This window comes from Rhinolophus sinicus, linkage group LG16 (assembly GCF_036562045.2).
Source record: "Rhinolophus sinicus isolate RSC01 linkage group LG16, ASM3656204v1, whole genome shotgun sequence".
Lineage (NCBI taxonomy): Eukaryota > Metazoa > Chordata > Mammalia > Chiroptera > Rhinolophidae > Rhinolophus > Rhinolophus sinicus.
In genome coordinates, this window is record NC_133765.1 from 19366273 (window position 1) to 19385099 (window position 18827).

Sequence of the window (18827 nt, forward strand, 5' to 3'; positions counted from 1 at the left end):
TATATACATACATACATATATATATTTATCTAAATTTTTTTCCTATGGCCTAGGGATTCATACCCATTGCCCGTTTCACTATCTGATTGTCAGCATTTAACTCAGTGATATATACCTATACAACGTGCTTCTTGAACCTTAAGAAATGGTGAAAATGACACTATGTGACTTCCAAGGCTAGGTCATAAAGGGCCATAGAACTTCTGTCTTGTTTATTGAAACACTCACTTTTGGAGCCCTGAGGTGTAACATAGGAAGTCTGACCACCCTGAGGCTGCCACACTGAGGAAACTCCAGTCTCTTGAAGAGGCCACATGCAGGTGCTCTGGTTAACACTCCCAGTTGGGCCCAGTCTTCAAGTCATTCCAGCCCAGGAACCAGACATGTGAGTTTAGAAACTTCTAGATGATTCCAACCTCCTGCCATGTGAATCTCCCTAGCCGAAGCTCCAAAAACCATGGAGCCATCCTTGCTATAGCCTGTCTCAATGTTTGACACACAGAATTCTTAAACATAATAAAATGGTTGTTTTAAGCCACTGAGTTTGGGGTGATTGTTTACATAGCGATAGGTAACTGAACAGTATTCACACATGTGGGAATATATGAGTATACACACTCCTATTCACACGGAGGGAAAAAGATATTCACCAAATGTCATCTCAAGAGGCAAGATTATGGGTGTTTTTAGTTTTTCCTCTTTATGTCTTTCTACACATCAGAAATTTTCAAAACTGTCTATATGCTACTTGTCTTTTTACTGTTTATTATGGGCAATTTCAAATGTAAACAAAAGTAGAAGTAATAGTATAAGGAATCCCCATGAACTTATCCAGCTCAACAACTGGCAAACATTTTGCCGTTCTTTATTACTTTTTCAAAAGAACCCATAATAATTAATATTTATATCTGTTTCTAAATAGAAAGGACTGATGTGTTCCTTGGAGAGCTAAACCAAGTGATGAAATTCTGATTGTAAGCTAAAGATTTTTTAAAAACAACTAAGCAGGGCCCTTACATTTCCCAGACCTTCCACTGTGCATGCCATCACGGCAGTCTGACAGATAAGAGTACTGACCCCTGACCTTTCACCAGTGCTGGGTCCCAGTGTCACAGTGCTCTCTTTTGCCAAGAAGGAGCTAAAAGAGACCTTCTGCTTCTTTTCCACCTTAAAAAGACACAACTTTTCAACTCTGGCACTCACATTCTATTTCTAAAAGGTCTCTCTACATTCTTTTGAGCTTGCATTAAATGACCTTCAGAGATCAAGTGGCAATGTCCTTTCAGAAACAGCCACATTATCCAAAGGAACATCAAAGAATGCAACAGTTCTAAGCATTTTCTAGGCATGGAAGGCAAAGGTGACAAAAACAAGCCATGCCCTGGGCTAACTATCCAAACTCCAAGAACCGAGTCGATCCTTGGAAAAAACTCTGAAGCGATCAAAGACAGTTTGTCTGTTTTTTTGTTCACTCATTTGTTCATTCATTTGTCTAAATATTAGTCAGCACCTACCCTACTCCAAGCACTGTGTTGGGCTAAGGAGAAGCAAGAGACAGGCTGTAACCTCAAGAACATTACAGCCTGGTAGGGAGAGGCCAGTAAACAACCATGGGATGAACATTCTGATAAAGAAACACACACCTGGGTGGGGCTGCGGGAAGAGGTAATACCTGAGCTGAAAGGGTAGCGAGAAATAGAGGCGCAGGTACAGTGAGAAGCAGGAGGGCAGAGTACATGCAGAGAAGGACTGGCAGCTTAACTGGTCAGGGCGCAGGTGTGAAGAACAAAGAGAGTGGTAACAGAAAAGGTAGAGAAATAGACAGGGATGAGATTCTAAAGGAGTTTGTAAGCGGCGATAAAAATTTGGATTTTATTCCAAAACTATGAAGAGCCAGCCAAAATCTTTAGACTCTAGCAGCAGATGGCGGTGGGGGATGGAGAGGGCAGCACAAAAATAACTGGGAGGAGTTTGGTCTGAGTTGGCCTGTTTTACTGCCAGGCATGGCCAAAAAGAGACATGTGCAGTGGTGCCACTTCCCACTGCAATGGCCATACAGACGTCATCAACTGAACACACAGTCCTGAGCCTGAACGTGGCCTCAAAACCCTTCTGGGTTCAGCACTCCAGACAGCTTCCCCTCATCATTACAGCTGGCCTGCAAGATCACACTTATTTGCCACTGGGGGCTAAATTACAAGCCTGTGAGAACAGCTTTGTCTGCTTTGTATCCCAGCTGTATCCTCAGTGCTTAGCGCAGTATCTGAGGCATAGCCGCTCAATAAGTCTTTCTTAAATGGAACTGAAGTCTGTCTTTCTCAATCTGCCTTCACCAATTCGTCAGCCCGACTCCCACCTCCTACCACCCACTGTGGGTACCTGTGTCTCACACTGTTGAGCACTAGGATATATGATAATTACGCTTTTCCCCTTTCCCAGTATCTCCTGAAGGTCCCGCTGGGTGACAGACTGGCTAACTAATTAATTGAATCTGAGTAAAGAAATGAATGGAATGAAAAAGAGTTCATCACTTTCAAAGAACACCTGCATTTTCGTAGCAGATGAAGGAATGGCTGTTATGCGGATTTTCTGACATCACTAGAGGGAACTGGGGGAAATACCTTTGACTTTTTTACAGCACCCTCTCTTCCAAATCCAAACACCAACACCTGTTTGCATAGGCCTTTGCCAAGAATCTTTCCAAAGCAAATGGGTCCAAGAATGTAAGCCAGCAAAGCAATCTGCTAGGAAGTACTTCATACCTGCTTGTATCGCCTCTTCTGAGTATGCTGTAGCCACAATTTCATACACTTGTGTAGCAAGGTTATTCTGAAATAAAACACAGAACACCAAGGTACTGCCCATCTTTTAAGTTTTTGTTTTGTTTTTAAGGAAGGTATAGTTACATCTTGAGTGTTAAAGGCATCCCATGGGTTTCATTCTAGGGTAGAGGGAAATAAGAACCTGATATCTAACATGAACTCTGTCAACACTGATTTTGGGCTGTGGCTTGCCCCCAAATTTTGACAACTTTCTTGTAAACCTAACTAGACCACTAAGCACAATTCCTCTGAAACTTAGGTAATATGCATGAAATCCCCCCCAAATATCCTTCTGGTTTTATGGCCAAACTCTGGGGGTTATTTACCACCACCCAGGTCTGTGACATGCTCCTTTCATGCAGTGATTTTGAGAGTGAGAACCACATCAGTTTTATAAGCCAGGATTTAGAACAATAGCATACTCTGGTAACTCCAAGGTGAGTCAGTTAAATATAGGAATTCTCACTGACTCTTTAAAAAATGCTCCAGAATTGGACCTATAACTATGCAACTTAAATTGATTAAACTTTTTTTGGGGGGGGAATATTGGCCATTTCTAGCAAGTGAATAGTGGTTACCTCTGAAGAATAGGACTAAGGGGTTGGAGCGAGGGACCCAGGCAGCTTTTATTTTACTTTCTACCTTTCTTCCTATACATTAAGTTTTCCTCATGGACATGTGGCACTTTTTAAAATTTATTTTAACTGATTAACTCTAAAAAACTGAGGAAACTCTCTGCACCCTTCAAGACCAAGCCACAAATAGTCACTTGAGCCTTCTCTTGAACAGTGTCAGTGCATGAATTTGAAGACGTGAACATCACTAAAGCCTGAAGGACAGAGGCAGTGAGCTAGCGGGCAAATACTTCAAACTACGGTGGCCAAGAACCAGTACAAACATCCTCATTCCACCTCTCCTCTGAGCAGCCAAAAGGAAAACGCCAGCTCAGGAACCAGTGGTTACAGCAGGGTCTTTCTGCATCTGGCGCAGAGGATCATGGGAGGGTAAGTGATTACCCCTGGAGAACGGTGAGTGAGGAGGAGAAGGCCAGAGTCCCTACCTGTAGTGCTCCCAGGCAGCACGCAGGAAGGGGAGCTGCTTCCTTTCTTCCCTCTGCTCAATCCGAGACTGCCAGAGGTTCCAGAACCTGCGCAACAACTGAAACAAAACAGGAAGGAAATGGAAGTTTATTAGGTCAAAAGGGAAAATAATCTCTCTTAACCTGTTAGTTAGCAAATTCCTACTCCAAAAGACTGTAAACTCCCCCAAAGCAGGAATTACTGCAATTTGGAGAAATGGACATATAACAGGCTTGCAAAATAATTATGGTTAAGCTATATATATGGAACTATTCTGGGCCAACATAACAAGCAAAAAGGATCTTCTAGTCTATGAAAATCAGAAGCTATTCCTAAACTGTGCCTCATGGCAGACAATGCCATTTTAGAAATTATAAAAGTGATCTTATCACATATTTCACTGCCTATGAAGTAGTCTTGCTAAAAAATGTTTAACTTCCATCTAATCAAGTCCTTAGATTTAACTTCGTTTATAGGAGCTACATAGAAAGAAGGAAAATCAAATGACATCAAAAGGAAACAAACAGGTAAATCAAGAATATGAAACATTGTACAAAATAACTCACCTTCCTATTCAAAAAGTCAATGTCATATTAAAAAATTGTGTACATTATGCTAAGTGAAATAAGCCAGTTACAAAAGAGTTAACACTGTAAATATGAGGTACCTAGAATACTCAAATTCAAAGACAGAAAGGAGAATGGTGGTTGCCAGGGGATGGGGAAAAGGAGAATGGGGAGGTGGTGTTTAACGGGTAAAGAGTTTCAGTGTTTTTTAAAATATAAATTTTATTGGGGAATACTGGGGAACAGTGTGTTTCTCTAGGGCCCATCAGCTCCAAGTAGTTGCCCTTTAATCTAGTTGTGGAGGGTGCAGCTCAGCTCCAAGTCCAGTTGCCGTTTTCAATCTTTAGTTGCAGGGGGCACAGCCCACAATCCCATGGGGGAATTGAACCGGCAACCTTGTTGTTAAGAGCTAGCACTCTAACTAACGGAGCCATCTGACCACCCCTCCGGCGGCTCAGCAGCAGCTTGTTGTCTTAAATCTGGTTGTGGAGGGCACAGCTCCCTGGCCCATGTGGGACTCGAACCAGCAACCCTATTGTTCAGAGCTCATGCTCTAACCAACTGAGCCATCCAGCTGCCCCAAGAGTTTCAGTTTCGCAAGATGAAAAAAGTTCTAGAGATGGACAGTGGTGATGGTTGCACAATAACGTGAATGTACTTAAATATCACAGAACTGTACATGTAAAAATGGTTAAGATGATAAATTCTGTTATGTGTATTTTACCACAACTAAAAAATGAACAAACACATTAAAACAAAAGAAGTGGGGAGGGGGGACAGGGGGTTGTTACTAAGAGGCTTTAAAATACATAACCAAACGTAGCGAGTAATCAATCCTTACTTGAATCTTGGTTTGGAAAAAACCGACATAAAAGACATTTTGAAGGCAACAGTGGAAATTTGACTATAGGCTGGGTACTGGATAACAGGGAACTGCTATTCCCGTTGTTAGGGATCATATGATATTGTGGTTATTAAGAAAATGCTCTTCTTGGGTGATGCATGCTGAAATGTTTAGATGTAAGATGTCATGATGTCTGTAATTTACTTTGCAATGCTTCAGGAAAAAAGGAAACAAATATCATCATTTGTTGAATTTAGATGGCAAGTATATAGCTATTTATTACACTATTCTTTATATTTTTCTATACTTTTGAACATTTTCCTAATTAAAAACAAAACAAAAAAACCCATCATCCTTCCACTCCCAGAAACACAATGTACAAGTAGAGACAGAATGTTTGTTGCCTTCAGGTATGTCAACCACTGAAGAGAATAGATTTACACAACCAAAGCCTCCTTGAGTGTAGACTTAAAGTGTATTCCCTGTCAGAATCAGAACCCACAATCCCTGGAGGGTTCCAGTCAAGATGGCACAGTAGGTAAACACTGTGCTTACCTTTTCTTACGACCACATCAAAATTACAACTAAACTACAAAACAACCATCATTGAGAATCGCCTAAAATCTTGCTGAACCAAAGCCCTACAACTAAGGACATGCAGAAGAAGCCACGTCAAGACCGGTAAGAGGGGCAGAGTTGCAGAACAGGCTGGACCCACACTCGCGTATGACCATAAAAAATCAGGAGGGATATCTCAGCTGTGGAGGCTCCCTGCCGCCCCAGGAGTGAGATGTCCCAGCCCCACCCCAGCCCAGGGTTCCAGTGCTGGGGAGAGAAGTCCCCATAATTTCTGGTTGTGAAACCAGCAGATATTGTGACTGAGTGAGATGGAGGGTGGCTAGAGACAGGGGCTTCTCTGAAAGGGACAGTGCACGGACTTACCCACAGACAAAATCACTCACTCTGAGCTCCAGTGCTGGGGCAGCAGCTGGAGCAGCAGCTGGAGAGGCAGCTGGAGCAGCAGCTGGAGAGGCGGCAGGGACGTATGGTGGGGAACTGAGTTGTCTGGCTTGGTGGGGGAGCCTGGAGGGGCAGCTTTCTCCTTGACAGAGGAACTGGCAGAAGCCATTGTTTCTTTCTTGAGCCTGCCCTCCTCCTAGCATGCAGATGCGGGCAGCACCACATCTGAGTCTCTGCTAATCCTTTGCCATGCCCTGGCGATTGGAGACCCTGCCCCATCCAACCCTTCGGCACATCCAAGCCGATGACCTTTCTGTAAAAACTGCCTGCCTTAGCTCATGCTGCAGACTTTCCTAGGGTCTCTCAAAGATTTGCGGGAACCCAGACAAGCAGCATCTGGCTTGAGCATGTCCGGTACCTCTGGCTGAGCAGCTCTAAGCCCGGCACTAGTGACAGCCAGCCTTGTTCGCAGCTTGGCCTCTTGAGGCACTGCCAAGCACAGCACAGGGCGGCAGCCATCTGAGGATTTCTTTGTGGCTCCTGCCGGGTGGTCCCGGGTGGGGCACGGGCTACAGCTGAACTTGACCTGCAGCAAATCCCCTCCAAGGCGATCCTGAGGCTGGCGCCCCCAGTGGCCAGCTTTGCAATGAACTGGAGCATCACCCAGCTGCCTCCAAGAAAGACACACCCAACGGGCAGATTGGGCCGGCACCAGAGTCCTGCTGAGGCAGATGCTGCTCTATGTCTACGGGATCAGCCCCTGCACCACAGCTCGTCCACTGTAGTCACGGCCAGTTCTCACAACCAGTGAGCCTGACGGATGATGTCAGCTGATTTCTCAACAAAGGCTTTGCAAGCCAGAAGGGCCTGGCCCAAAATGTTAAAAGTGATACAAAGGAAGGACCTACGACCAAGATTACACAGAAAAGCTATAATTTAGAATTGAAAGACAGATAAAAAGCTTCCCACACAAGAAAAAGCTAAAGGAGTTCATCACTACCAAATCAGTATTACAAGGAATCTTAGAGGACTTAAGATGAAAAACTATATATATAAATATATGAATAAGATGGCAATACCTACATACCCATCAACAATTACTTTCAATGGAAATGGATTAAAAATGCTCCAGTCAAAAGATAGGGGGGCTGAATGGATAACAAAACAAGACCCTCATATACGCTGCCTTCAAGAGACGCACTTTAGATCGAAATACACACAGACTGAAAGTAAAGGGATGGAAAAAGATATTTCATAAAAATGGAAAACAAGTAAACAAAAAGCTGGGGTAGCAATACTTAGAGCAGACAAAACAGACTTTAAAACAAAGACTATAACAAGAGGCAAAGAAGAACCTAGTAATCCCACTTCTGGGTAATTTATCCAAAGAACCCCAGAATGCTACTTCGAGGGGACGTGCTCATCCGTATGTTCACTGCAGCATTATTAACATAAGCCAAGCTATGAAGCCAACCTGGGTGTCCCTGAATGGCTGAATGGATAAAGAAGAGGTGGTACATATATACAATGGAATATTACTCAGCTGTAAGAAAGAATGGAATCTTGCCATCTGCGACAACATGGATGGACCTAGAGGGTACTGTGCTGAGTGTAGTAAGTCAGACAGAAAAACACAAATGTCATATGATTTCACTTATAAGTGAAATATAAAGAACAAAAGAACAAACAAAACAGAAACAAATGTGTAGATATGAGAACATTTTGATGGTTGCCAGATGGGAGAGGGTTTGGGAGTGGATACAAATTAAGAGGTACAAATTGCTTGTTACACAGTAGTCGTGGGGATGTAGGGTACAGCATATGGAATGTAGTCAATAATATTGTAATAACTATGTATGGTGTCAGATGGGTAGAAGATCTATCAGGGTGATAGACTGGAGGGAGGTTGGGGGCAGGGTGAAAAAGGTAAAGGGATTGAGAAATACAAATTGGTAGCTATAAAATAGTCATGTGGATGTAAAGTATAGGGAACATAGTCAATAATATGGTAATAACTATACACAGTGCCAGGTGGTACTAGTCAGAGGGATCACTTCCTAAATTATATAAATGTCTAACCACTCTGCTATATACTTAAAACTAATATAAAATAATACTGACTGTCAACTCCAATTGAAAAATTTAAAAAGGAGGGGAGATCAATAATATTGTGATAGCGTGGTACAGTGTCAGATGGTTGCTGGACTTATCATGGGGATCACTTCTTTAGCACAGGAAGTGTAATCAACAATGTGGTAAAGTGCTGGGTATAGTGCTGGGTGGGTACTGCTGAATAACTATGATGCACACCTGAAACTGACATAAGATTGTATGTTAGCTACATTTAGGTAAAAATCTTTAAAAAGAAAAAAAAGAATCCACAGTCCCTGACTTCTGATTCAAATACCAATTTTCTTAGCAAACAGATGAAAAATGGGATCCAAAAAAGCATAAAAATGGGTTTCTCTATCGGCCGGTATAGATTACTAAAGAAAATGGACACTAAGGTTTCAGAGTCTAAAGATCTGGGGACAAATCGGTAAGCACAAAGGTTAAAAGGAGAATGGCTATCAGAAGAGCTCCCTTGATACAGAAGACGCCCCTCACCGTGACGTCATGCTGCTGGTGAGCGAGATTCCGCCTTAGTCGTTGCAGGTGGGCACGGGTCACATTGTCTTTTAGAGCTCTAAAGCAAAGGAGCTGTGAAAAGAAGAAAGGACACAACCAGTCACAAATCAGCTATCTGTAAAAACAGCTCAGTCACAGTTCACAGCTGCTCCCATGTCCCTGAAAGTGTTTCTCTGCTTTGAGTTTCAAACGGGAGTCTGATACAAGCCAGGCCACCCAGTAGGCACTTAAATAGCTGTCAAACTTCCCTGCCGTTCACAGATAATGCACAGGAACAAACACACCTTCATCTCCGACCAGGAGAGATCGCCATGACCCAGATGGGAACACTGCAGACAAAGGTTAAAAACATCAACTTTGCCTCTCAAAAAGGAGACAGATTTTTAGCTTATGGGGGGGTTTTTTGTTTTGTTTTGTGTTTTTACCATGTGGAGTCAACGTGTAGACTTGCACAATTATAAATGCAGTTTTGCAAGAGCAGAAGAGAAGGAATCCTCGGTGAGAAGGGAGGTCAGACTAGGGGCAGGTCAAGCAGACCTGGCTCAAGCTCCATCAACAATGTCTGCCATGTGACTAGGCAAAGCCCATTCCCCCATGCCCTGGGCTTCAGTTTTCTGAGACAGTGAAGCAATCAGGGATTCTCATAATTGTGCTCTATGGAACCCCATAGGATACTGAAAGGGTTGGTGAGGGTGGAGGACAGCAGCCAGAAGAGGGACTACTCCCCAGACCTTGCTTCATCCATAGCATCTCTACTTTCATTTCACAGACAAGGCTCCCACCATTTAAAAGGGGGCCCGTCATGTGAAAAAACCCAGGACTAGATCATTTCTAAGGTTCGTTTATAGCTCCAAACCCTTCTGACCCCACACCATTACCATCTCTGATCCAAAATGAAAATAGGGATACCTGCAACGAAGGAGGGCTTCATGACTGAAGCTCCCACATGACCAGATGCACTTAAAAGAGTATGATGTGGGTCCGGACCCCAAGAGCGGATGCCTGAGCAAGGCTGACAAGCTTACCAGCAAGCTGCGTCTACAGTGCTCTTCCGCCACCTTCCACTGGGCAGCTCCTTCGGCACACAGCAGCACATCTGTCAGGAGTTAAGGCCTCTCGTCTCAACAAGGTTCCCAGCCCCGCACAGTACAATCCTAGTGACCCATCTGAAGCGTTCTGGCTGCAGGGGATCATGGGATATGCCAGTGGGCTGATGTCCACCTCTGTTTCCTCCTGATGACCCAAGGAAGGGTGGGTAAAGGGAAACCACGTGAGTCACTTACCAAACTGCTGGCCTTGCCTTTGTCCCCTCATGCCCATTGCACGAGAGGCAAAAAATAGTTGAGATAAATGACCACCAACTGCAGTAAACATTTCAGAACTGCCATATCTAAAGCGGAACCTACTCTTTCTTCTGCATTCTCTGTTTTGGCGTCACAATCCAGTCAGATGTTTAAGCTAAGAAGCTTGGCGTTATTTTCAAACCTCTTCTCCTCCCACTCCCTGTATCTACTCAGTGGCCAAGTCCACCTGCTCTCCCAAATCTTTCCTGTTCCTCTGTCCCCGCCCCCAGCACACCGCAGTTCCTTTGACTTGCCCCTCCCACAGCCTGGCAACACAGCCTCCACCTATAGCTGATCGCCCTGGGCGCGCTTCGCTCCTCTAACCTAGATTTATCCTTTCTGAAGTACAAATCTGCTGCACCACTTCTCACGAACTTCCAGAGGACCCCCAGTGCCATCAGGACAAAGCCCAAATTCCCAACCACCACACACAAGGAGCCCCAGCCTACACCTACCTGCGCTGAACTACAGCTCTCCTAGCCACACCCCTACAACTCACTACAGCCCCCCCCCCACTGCCATCCTTGGCTGCTTTTCCTCATCAATGCCTGTGTACATGCCATTCCTCTCACCAGCAACGCCCTTCCTGATTTCTCTGCTGGACGAACTTGTCATCCCCTAAGACTTCAATTCAGCACAGACATCACCTCCGCGGCTGAATTGCCACAGTAGCTCTCACAGAACTTCATACAAACTTTTATGACAGCACCTACCATGCCATACTGTAAAAGACCCATTTTCATGTCTATTTTCCCCACTGGACAATGAACGACTGTGAGTCTCTGAGTTTGTCCATATTCCAGAACTTAGGCAAGAGTTTAAAACAAGAGTTCAGTGAACAAATGAATGTGTGGATCACATCCCAGGCAGTCTAAATCCTCACACCTGGGCACATACTGTGGTGGGGGCAGTGATTCAGAACAGGAACACCGGAGCGAAGGCTAGGCTTAAAAAACCCTGCCAAGAAAAGTGATGAAATGGTAACATAGAATTCAGGAGAGTGGGGTCACCTCTGAGGGACAGGAAAGGAATGCGGTCAGGGAGGAGCAGAAAAGGTGTAGGGACAGAGCCAGGAGTGCAGTTTCCAGGCTCTCGGCCTCACGTGGAAAGATGCTGGCTCAGGTAGTAAATGGCCATCACCTGTGATTGGATGGCCATCAGCTGTGGCTAGTTGGCCATCAGCTGTAACCAGTGAGCCATTGGCCACTAATATAACTGCCGTGGCTATGCTAGCAGTGCATGGTGGCTGAGCTAGCAAGAGCAGATTGCAGCTAGCAAGTGAGGTTGGCTGGCAGAGAGAAGTGGATGACAGGTTGCGGATCGTGTGGCTCCTGCTTCCTGTGTCTCCAACGCAGCCACCAGCGAGAATATAGTGGTATAACTCCCCTATCTATGGCTCCGTGGGTGTTCCTTTTTGGCCTCACCATGTCCTGCGTTCTTATGTGGGAAGCGGGAGCTGAGACCCCACATGACACCCCATATGACAGACGGGTGTTAGCAATGTTCTATGTTTTAAGCTGAGTGGTGGGCACAGAGGTGTTCATTTTAAAGAAGACAACAGAAATCAGGACTGTCTTAAACTGTTTAGTGACTGTCTCCCCTATTGTCCTGACTGATTTTATAGGCTGCTGAGCTCATGCTGTCCTGACTGAGGCAGACAGGCCTGGGTGACTGAAAAGGATACAGTGTTTCCAGTGAGTAAAGGCCCTGCGCAGTGCCATCTTCCTGGCCAGCACCTCCAACTGAGCGTAGTGGGCATACAAGCTCTCCTTCCGCTCCCAGGCCCACTGCCAATCACAGAAGTGTGTGTGGAGCACAGTGACTCGGTGGAATCGCTCAGCCATCTCTGCAACGGAGAAAATAACTTAAGTGCTGCCCCCCACACCAAGACTTGGCAATGAGCTGGAAGCGTCTTTAAGATGAGCTGAACGCCGCTACTGGCAGACAGTAGGAATTCAAGGCTGCTCTCACAGAGTCCCAGAACAAACGTAGTTTTAAACATAGGAGGGTTATTAGGAGTCCCTTAGCTATATCTCTTCTCTCCAAGGAATGAGAACAGGTCTGTAATTTTAGGGAGGTGGATGCTATAAAATCAGTTACATCAAAGATCTGAGACTCCTACCTACTACTGATGAGTAGGAATAGAGACTGCTGCTTTTAAAGACTCAGTTTTACTTGACTGATCACTGTCTTTTTAAAAATTTATGTTTGTTTATTACTCTTTATTGATGTCTCCCAGATAGTACTTTAGGGACTGTCAATGACACACAACTCAGTCACCATGCTGGCAAAGGCTTTTCTGAGCTTTCAGTCAGGCTGATCTGGGCTGCCAGCTTTATCTCCTTTTAACACCAATTAGCTAATGGCCTGATGAGCTCAAGTCCAGGAAGTGAAAAGGAGTAGGCTCTGGCATTCGAAGGCCGAAGGCCACAATTGGACAAACGTTAGTCTGCAGCTCATCATGTCTAATAGCTTAATGCCTTTACCTGAAGCTTGGGCAACTAGACAATAGTGACTGGTGCCCTGTCACTATTCTCAAATGAACATATTCAAACTCTCCCAAGAGGCAGTATAACAGCCTGGAAGGTTTCTGCAGGAGACCTCGGTGAAAGCTGGAGAGCCCAACCCAGTGTCTAGCACAGGGCTTGAGTCACTTCTGCGTAGGTTTAAGAAACCAAAGTACAGAAAGTACTGACGATCATGACCTATGTATTATTACTTCTGAACTCTCATTGGGAAATAAACCATTTGAAGAGTATTCAGAAAAACCCAACATCATAAATCACATGCATTTGCACAACTGGGGAGAAACAAACAATCTAAATATCTATCAACAGAAGAATGGCTAAATAGATTAAGGTGAGTCATTCTATAAAATACAATCATTAGAAAAGTAACATTTAAGAACAATACTTAAAAGACAAAGGAAAGTGGTGGTTAGTTGTATGGGGGGAAAAAGCAATATGCAACCATTGTATGTATATTCATCATAATAATCACAACAGTTATAGCATAATTAAGACCCTACTGAATAAAATATATGCATAGAAGAAAAGGCCAGAAGAAAATCACTTAAATGTCAATCAAGGATGATGTATTTTCCTCCTCAATATCCTTTTTCCAAAATTTATGGCATAATATGGTTATATCTCTCCTTAATAAATTAGCACCACTGGCAGACGGAGAGTGGAAGTGGTGACCCAACCCTCTGTCTCTCAAGCCCGGGACTCCTGCTCACCGTTCCGCTGTCTCTTCACTCTACGGCCCTGCAGGTATTCAAGCCAGGCCATCAGGGATCTCCACTTTTGCCAGTGCTGATGGTGTTTCACTGCAGAGACGGCCTGCCATCTCTCCCTCTGGACACACAGGAGCTGTTCCCGCCACCGCGACCAAGCCTGAAAACCAGAGAAAAGACCATGATCGAAGCAGAAGCAGGAAAGCAGAGGTGAAGTGCCAAGAAGGGAAAAGAGAAATAGAGACACACTGGAAAGGCTAACGTGGGAAACAAGGAAGCAGCAATCCCTATGTAGGGTCATAAGCTATGGGAAGATGGGGTGAAAGGGTCTTTAAGAAGGGCATTCTGCTTCTAGAAAGTAAGTTGTTGGTTTTTTTTCCTAGATTAAGGACAAAAATAAAGAGGAATACTAAAATCAATGAGCAGACAAGAAGCAGGGACAATCCAAGGAGTAATAGAATTAATTCAGATTTGGGACAGGTGACGGTCTGCCTTTTCTTCCAAAGTGGGAGGGAGCCTGCTGTCAAGAGGCCCTCTCTCAGACACATTAGTTTCCTGGAAGCATGCCTACAGAAACTCAGGGTCTACGAGAGGAGTCCCTTAAGACTGTCTGTCAATGTGCACCCTTAGGTAAGTCTTTGTGTGTGCTCGGCAATATGCACGCCCTACTTTGAAGACAACTACCTCAGACAACGACTTTATACCTTCTTTTCTTAAACCTGTAACATCTTTTCGCCTTTCCTTCCTCTCAGCTGAATACCATTCTTCATATTTCACCAAGAAAATAAAAGCAATCAAAAGAAAATTTTCTCAAGACCCTCTACTGGACCCACCACCTACCCACAGGCTCTGTCTTCTCTCTTGGATACTCTGGATAAACTGTCCCTGCTCCTATCAAAGGTCACCGCTGCCCCACGATGGATACATCCCATCCTCTGTCATCGCCTCAAGTTTATCACTCTGGCAATTTCTCCCACTTCTGCATCATCAATTTTCACTATTAGATTTTTTAAATCAGCATATAAATGAGCATATGAATGTGCTATTATTTCTCCCATCCTAAAAAAAAAAAAAAAAATCCCTTCAGGGATGTAACAACCAAAAGCAATGGGTGACACCTTTCATGGGACCTGAACCTGACATTAAAATAGCAAAAATATACAGTCTGAATATAAACTGTGTTTTAGATATTATCATATCTATATTAAATTTCGTGGATATGATAATGATATTGTGGTAACATATGAGAACATCCTTATTTCTAGAAAATATAAAGTATTTAGGGTACACTTTATGTCTGCAACCTAAAAGTGGCTCTGAAAATATGAAATACATTAATATAATAAGAGAAAGTAAACGTGGCGAGATGTAAACAACAGTTAAACTAATGAATAGTACACAGTATCCACCTTTTTCTGTGATTTGGTATTTGTCAAAAATAAAAACTTGAAGGGTAAAGATTGCTGCCACAAAAATACTTTGTAAAAGGAATATATGAGTAATTCTCAAACCAATGAACTAACATCTCTCTCTAGACCACACTTTACCACCCAGCTAATGAAGGAGGTATATGTCGCTGTGCGTCCCCAAATAATGTAGGGGACTTTTGAGTGAGTGCTGGGATCGTGTCTCGTGAGACTGAAGAATGGAAACAGGGACCCAGGAGAGGCAAAGAGTTTTAAAAAGAGGATAGTTGGGCCAGCCCAGTGGCTCAGGCGGTTAGAGCTCATAGCTCCCAATTCCAAAGGCTGCAGGTTCGATTCCCACATGGGCCAGTGGGCTCTCAACCACAAGGTTGCCAGTTCAATTCCTCGAATCCCGCAAGGGATGGTGGGCAGCGCCCCCTGCAACTAAAATTGAACACGGCACCTTGAGCTGAGCTGCCACTGAGCTCCCAGATGGCTCAGTTGGGTGGAGCGCGTCCTCTCAACCACAAGGTTGCCAGTTCGACTCCCGCAAGGGGTGGTGGGCTGTGCCCCCTGCAACTAGCAACGGCAACTGGACCTGGAGCTGAGCTGCGCCCTCCACAACTAAGTCTGAAAGGACAACAACTTGAAGCTGAACGGCACCCTCCACAACTAAGACTGAAAGGACAACAACTTGACTTGGAAATAAAAAAAGTCCTGGAGGTACACACTGTTCCCCAATAAAGTCCTGTTCTCCTTCCCCAATAAAATCTTAAAAAAAAAAAAATGGGCAGAGGACATGAAGAGACAGTTTTCAAAAGAGGACATACAGATGGCCAACAGATACATGAAAATATGCTCACTAATCATTATAGAAATGCAAATAAAAACCACAATGAGATACCACCTCACTCCGGTCAGAATGGCTATCATCAATAAATCAACAAACAACAAGTGCTGGAAAGGCTGAGAAAAGGGAGAACCCTCGTGCACTGTTGGTGGGATTGCAGATTGGTGCAGCCACTATGGAAATCAATATAGAGGTATCTCAAAAAACTGGAAATGGAACTACCTTATGATGCAGCAATTCTACTCTTAGGTATCTATCCAGAAAAATCTAAAACATTAATTCGGAAAAATATATGTACCTGTACCGTGTTTCCCCAAAAATAAGCCCCAGTTAAGATCAGTTAAGATCATCAGCCAGACGGACGCATTTAGTACGTTATTACGATGTTCCAGAAGATGACATGACTGTATTTGAATAAATGTAGATTGTTGTACATGAAAAAAAAAGACATCCCCTGAAAATACGCCCTATTGCGTCTTTTGGAGCAAAAATTAACATAAGATCTGGTCTCATTTTCAGGGAAATACAGTATAAGATCACGTCTTATTTTTGGAGAAACACGGTGTTTACTGCAGCGCTATTTACAATAGCCAAGACTTGGAAACAACTGAAATGCCCATTGGTAGATGACTGGATTAAGAAACTGTGCTACATTTATAGAATGGAGTATTACTCGGCTATAAAGAATGAAATCTTACCATTTGCAACAATATGGATAGACCTAGAGAACATTATGCTAAGTGAAATAAGTCAGTCGGAGAAAGACAAATGATCTCACTTATATGTGGAATCTAAAGAACTGAATAAATGAACAAAGTAAACAAATAGTCTCAGAAATAGAAAGGAAAAACTGACAGTTGCTAGATGAGACGGGGGTGGGGATGAGGGAGAAGGGGAAGGGATTAGAAAGCATAAGTTGGTAACTACAATATTTCCACAGGGATATGAAAGACTGTTAGGGGAATATAATCAATAATGTTGTAAAGATTTCGTAGGGTATCAGATGGGCACACGTCTTATTAGGGAGACCACTTCACAGACGGTGTAGATGCTTGACCACTGCGCTGTACACCTGAGGCTGAAGCTGAATAATATTGTATGTCAACTATAATTTTATATATATGTGTATATACATACATATATATATTTATATGGTTATGGGATAGGGAGTACAGCATAGGGAATAGAGTCAATGGAATTGTAACAGCTGTATACAATGTCAGAGGGGAAATAGATTGGGAGAAGGGGGTTATATATCACTTTGTGAGGGGTGAAATGTGTAATTATTACATTGTTTTGTACACCTGAAACTAAAAAAAAAAAAATCCTAGTAGGCTTTGTTGTGGAACTTGACAACTTGATCCTAAGATTAATAAGAAAGAGTAAAGAATAGCCAAGACAACTTTTAAAAAGAGCACAAATAAAGAAGTTCCCTTTCCATATATGAAGACTTAGAGCTATATAGTAAGATTAGGCGTAGTAATAAACAGCTAGCATTTACTGAGCATTTCCGTATCAAGCACCAATCGAAGCATATTACATATATCATCATACTTAATCTTCAACAATCCTATTAGATAGTTACTAATATTATCTCCTTATAGATAAGAAATCAAAGGTACAGGGAGGTTAAGGAACTCATTCAAAGGCACAAAGCTAATAAGCGATAAAGGCAGAATTTCCACCTGGGCATCTGATTAGAGAACCTTTGTTCTTTCTTACCTGCCTCATTAAATCATAATTAAAGCAGTCTAGTATTGGCTCAGAGATTGACAAATAGACCAATGGAATGGAGAGCCCAGAACAGACTCATGAATAAATGGGAACTTGATCTACATACTAGAAGTGGATTAATAATCCGCATAAAAAAGATGAAGGATGGACTAATCAGTAAATAATACTGCAGCAATTATCAATATGGAAAATGTCAAACTAAGACCCTGTTTCACACAATTTATAAGTTTAACCCAAGATGTATCAAAGACCAAGCCGTAGGATAAAATAATAAATTAGTCTACAATGAAATTAATTAATAACAATGGGATTTATAGATGATGTAATACAGAATTGTACAACCTGAAATCTATGGAATTTTATTAACAATTGTCACCCCAATAAATTTAATTTAAAAAAAGAAATTAATTAATAGCTATAAGAAAAAAAGGCACCACAAAGCAAAAAATCATCTACAGATTGGAAGAAATTACCAGCAACGTATGTAACAGTCAAAAGATTAGTAAGCAGAATCTACAACAATGTCCACAGATTAGTAAGAAAAAGCCAAATAACGTAACAGAAAATAAGGAGGGAGGGATATAAACAAGCTCAAAAGCAGAAACCCAAACAGTAAACAAGCCTCTGGAAAGATGCTGGACCTCACTAGGAATCAGTAAAATATAAAGTATCAATGAATTACCATTCTACACACATGAAATGGGTGAAAATGACCAAGTCTGGCAATGCAAAGTGCGGATGAGGCTGAAAGAAATGGGAACTGAAACAGCCTGTAAACTGGCACAGCACTGGAGAGCAACTGGGCAATACTTAGAAAGGATGAAGAGATGAATACCCAACCACCCAACAATTTCTCTTCTAGGAACCAGAGCGAAACTCTAAGACTCTTGCACAAACATACACATTTAAGAATGCTCTCTGCAGCACTATAGTTGCAAAAAAGTAAAAGTAATCAACAGTCCACCAACAGCGAGCAGATAAGCCGAGCCGTATTTCATACCACGGCATATTATACACAATTAATGTATCTTTATGGATCAACATGGATAAACCTCAAAAATATATTGTCGCATACAAAAAGCTGCAAAGTGAATGTACACTATGACACCATTCATAAATTTCCTAACTACACAAAGTCATAACAGTTATTCTTTATGGATATGTATGCACACATTTTTACAAGTGAAAAATAATAGAAGGCAACGATGACATCAGTATCACAGGAACAGCTATCCCTGAGGAGGAAAGGTGGCAGAAGGGAGGAAGAGTAGGGCAGTGTCCGTTTCCAGTAGATTCTGGGGCAAGTATGGAAAATGCTAACACCTGTTAAATCTGGGCGGTGGGTAGTTGGATATCTGTG

At 42.9% G+C, this 18827-nt stretch overlaps 1 protein-coding gene across 3 annotated transcripts in view; it reads right to left on the bottom strand.

The window, feature by feature from the left end:
* The window catches only part of SFI1 (SFI1 centrin binding protein), a 72004-nt gene that overhangs the window by 18593 nt on the left and 34584 nt on the right, over positions 1 to 18827 (bottom strand). For all 3 annotated transcript variants that reach the window (XM_074321172.1, XM_074321170.1, XM_074321169.1), the window contains 6 exons: positions 13481 to 13637; positions 11927 to 12088; positions 9925 to 9995; positions 8879 to 8971; positions 3883 to 3980; positions 2763 to 2829 (listed from right to left, as the gene is read on the bottom strand). In XM_074321172.1, coding sequence (XP_074177273.1) covers positions 2763 to 2829; positions 3883 to 3980; positions 8879 to 8971; positions 9925 to 9995; positions 11927 to 12088; positions 13481 to 13637 — 648 coding nt within the window. The remainder of the gene's footprint in view (positions 1 to 2762; positions 2830 to 3882; positions 3981 to 8878; positions 8972 to 9924; positions 9996 to 11926; positions 12089 to 13480; positions 13638 to 18827) is intronic.